At 37.3% G+C, this 3,364-nt stretch overlaps 1 protein-coding gene across 1 annotated transcript in view; it reads right to left on the bottom strand.

Moving 5' to 3' along the window:
• The window catches only part of ift122 (intraflagellar transport 122 homolog (Chlamydomonas)), a 31,681-nt gene that overhangs the window by 13,192 nt on the left and 15,125 nt on the right, over window positions 1-3,364 (bottom strand). Inside the window, exon 18 of the mRNA XM_014015812.1 lies at window positions 2,180-2,346. Coding sequence (XP_013871266.1) covers window positions 2,180-2,346 — 167 coding nt within the window. The remainder of the gene's footprint in view (window positions 1-2,179; window positions 2,347-3,364) is intronic.

Raw genomic sequence — 3,364 nt, 5'->3', positions numbered from 1 at the left:
CATATCGCCCATCCCTACTGCCTGTATAAGGACATAAGGAAATAACCAAAACACAAAGATCTGCAGAAACTTTCAAGTAAAAACATCACATAATTTTCCTGGCCACCCCTGTGTGAGTAGTGGTCCCTGTCTGGCCACCCCTGAGAAAAATGTCTGGCTCCGCCACTGGTTCAGAGCAAATAACTCTATTTCAATGACTCTTATGGAATTTATGGAACAAATAACAACCGCTGTTGATCCAAAACAATACGGTGCTAGTATTTATGTTGATTTAAAGAAAGAATTCGACACCATTGACCACAATTTTTTTGTTCCGCTCTTGAAGGAGTAGGACGCTTTTTCCTTCTCTCCTGCCCTCCCTTATCTTCCCTGCTTTGCTGCTTGGAGCCTCCTCTACGTTTTCATCCAAAACCAGAAATTATGGGCATTATTATTTTTATGGATTTGGTTAGCTGGTCTCTTAATAAATTTCTGGAACAAATTTTTCTTCCATGGGAGGACACGTCAAAGGTAGGACCTCTGTTCTGCTCTGTTCTGGATATATATTTGGATTCTGATCACTGGATTCTACAAACTGGCTTGGTGGTCTCCTGGTGTTCTACTAAAAAGCGTAAATAAATAAATAGCATTTGACAAATCATGCTTTTTCCCCTCCAAAATGAGATGAATACAGATTTAGTGAAAACATTTTCATTATTTTCTGAGCATAAAATCCTAGTTAAAATATATTTTATTGGTATTTACTGGTAGCTCATTGTTCTTACATTTTGCTAGTTTGTACTAAATGTTACATTTAAATGTTAAATAATATATGTAAGCAGACTTAGCAGCATTAGCAGAGATGGCAGAGTTAGCAGCATTAGCAGCGTTAGCAGTATTAGCAGAGTTAGTGTTTGCTTTTGTCTCCCGATGATGACATCATAACAAAAGCCAAGCACCACTGTTTTTCATCTAGATTTACACATTTAGGATTTGAATTTAACGTTTAGACATAACATTTAACGTTTAGTAACAAATGGTACAATGTAAGAACAGTGAGCTAAATAACACATTGAAGAAATTTATTGGGGTTTGTTTACTACTGACTTTTAAAAGCACCACACATTTTATAGTCTTTTCTTAGGTGTATAATGATATATTTTTATAAACTGTTGTGATACTAGTTTTGTGATTACCGTAAATTGATGATTTTGTGTATAGACTGGTCTGGTTGGCTATAAAATATAGTTACACAGGGCAGGAGGTACTATTAGATTAGATGCATGCCTGAACACACCATCAACACTTAATTGAACTGTTGTTTTAACACTAGGACAGGAAAATTGTATAAGGACCTGACTCCAGCTGTAGTGTGGCCCTTTTTGATGACGCAATGACAATAGGTGGAGTCAGGGCCTGAAGAAGGTTATAAAAGGGTCCTGGTTTCCTGAATCGAGGCTGAATGCACAGAGAGCGAATAAAACCTGGTCCAGCCCAGTGATGTTGTATTAACTCTTTTCACATTCAACCATTCAAATATTGATGTATTTTCTATTTGGTTACAAACACGTATTAAGGTAAACAAACACGCCTCATTTCCTATTTTCTTTCAATATAATGTTAGTGAACATTTTTTAACTAAGATTTTACACTCAGAAAGTGATTTAAATAATGAAAATGTATTAGTAAAATTTCATTTTAAACTTGGATCCCCATAAACAACAATCACAAGATCCATGAAAGTTTCTGCATCAGTGGAGGTATTGCCACAGCCTACAGAAACCAGCAGCCCTAGCAGAAACCATTATATTTTCCCTGTTTAAACACTGATAAAATGTTGTCTGTAAAAACAGCCTGAGCTTTCATAATAATCCTACACAATGATATATTACGCCTAGAAATGGACCACCGGTGAAGTGGAGGATTTATTGATCCCATATGGAGGAAATCTACATGATTAAAGCTTTCTTTACCAACTGCCACTCAGCTGTTATTTCACTTTAGAGTTCAAACAATAAGGATGAAACAGAAAAAACCCTTTGAATATTAGGAAATCTCCAGAGCTCTTTTGTCCAACAGCACCTCTTTATTAATCACAAATTTCGACAAGCAGTTTAAAAAAAAAGGTCAAACAGGAATAACAATACATCAGAAAGTCTAAGATTGATCAAGAAGGCTTGATATAGTGAGAAACACTTACATGTCTGCCCAGCCGTGCTCTCCAACGATGTCTATAGCTTTTATGTGTTCTCCTGCTGACAGGTACATCTCAGCTGCTGCCCGCGGTTCCTTGCTGCTTTTAGCCCAGTCTGCCTGTTTTGTCATCAGCACGCGAGAGCTCTTTGGGTCTGTAGCCCCAACAAACTCCTGCGAACAGGAAGACAAGATAAGCTAGTGCTTTTTTAGTCCCCAGCAGGGGAAATTCACTTGCTACAGCAACTTTATACAGGAAGGAAAATGAAAATAAATATAGTAAATCTAGCAAATGAGGCAAAAAAACCAAAACAAACAAGATGTAATGTATATACGGTACACACCACAAGACAACTACTAAACCAGCACAAACAGACCATATAAAAGTCAAAAATACCAATGTGACAGACGATAAAGCTTGTGAAATAACTAAAACTGTTTTGTGAGATCCCACAACAATGCATTACATTAGATCTTTCAAAGTCCTTTTACAAGCTTTTGACTAAAACAAACTATAACTCTGTCTGTTCTCATCATAGTTTTAGTTCTTAATTTTTCAGATCTTAGTTTAAAACTTTGACATGAAAAGTTATGAGCCATAAGGGACTGGCATTGCAATTTAGCTAGGCTATAAAGGTTTTAATGTATGGTATTGTTAATATTTGACAAATATTTGACTACCTAAAAATACTGTTTCTGTAATTTTTGAGCCACATTTGTATATGTGAGGTATAATAACAAAAAAAAAAGTTTAAACAATAAATCTTATCTTAGCTGGACATTATCATCACTAACAGCATTAAAACAACAATCACAAGGCAGACAAAGAGAAGCCCAGATAAAAGAGAGTTCAATGAGAGTCAGGTCGGAGAGAAGAGGAGGAGAGTCACACAAACATCAGGCCTTTTCCTCCGGTGTCCTTCCTAGCTAAAACAAACAGGCTCTGTGAGCAGCTGGCCTCACAGTCACTAAAATATACAGTCACAACATCACATGACACAACCTGATACAGACACACGCAGAAACACACATGAACAAGTCAGAGCTGTGTCATCTGCTCCAGCTGTGACTGTTGTCTTTGTGATCAAAACTACAGCGCCCCCCCGACACACACACACACACACACACACACACACACACACACACACACACACACACACACACACACACACACACACACACACACACACAC

The sequence above is a fragment of the Austrofundulus limnaeus genome, unplaced genomic scaffold (genome assembly GCF_001266775.1).
Source record: "Austrofundulus limnaeus strain Quisiro unplaced genomic scaffold, Austrofundulus_limnaeus-1.0 Scaffold3, whole genome shotgun sequence".
NCBI classification, from domain to species: Eukaryota; Metazoa; Chordata; class Actinopteri; order Cyprinodontiformes; family Rivulidae; genus Austrofundulus; species Austrofundulus limnaeus.
This window is presented reverse-complemented; position numbering and strand designations above follow the sequence as displayed.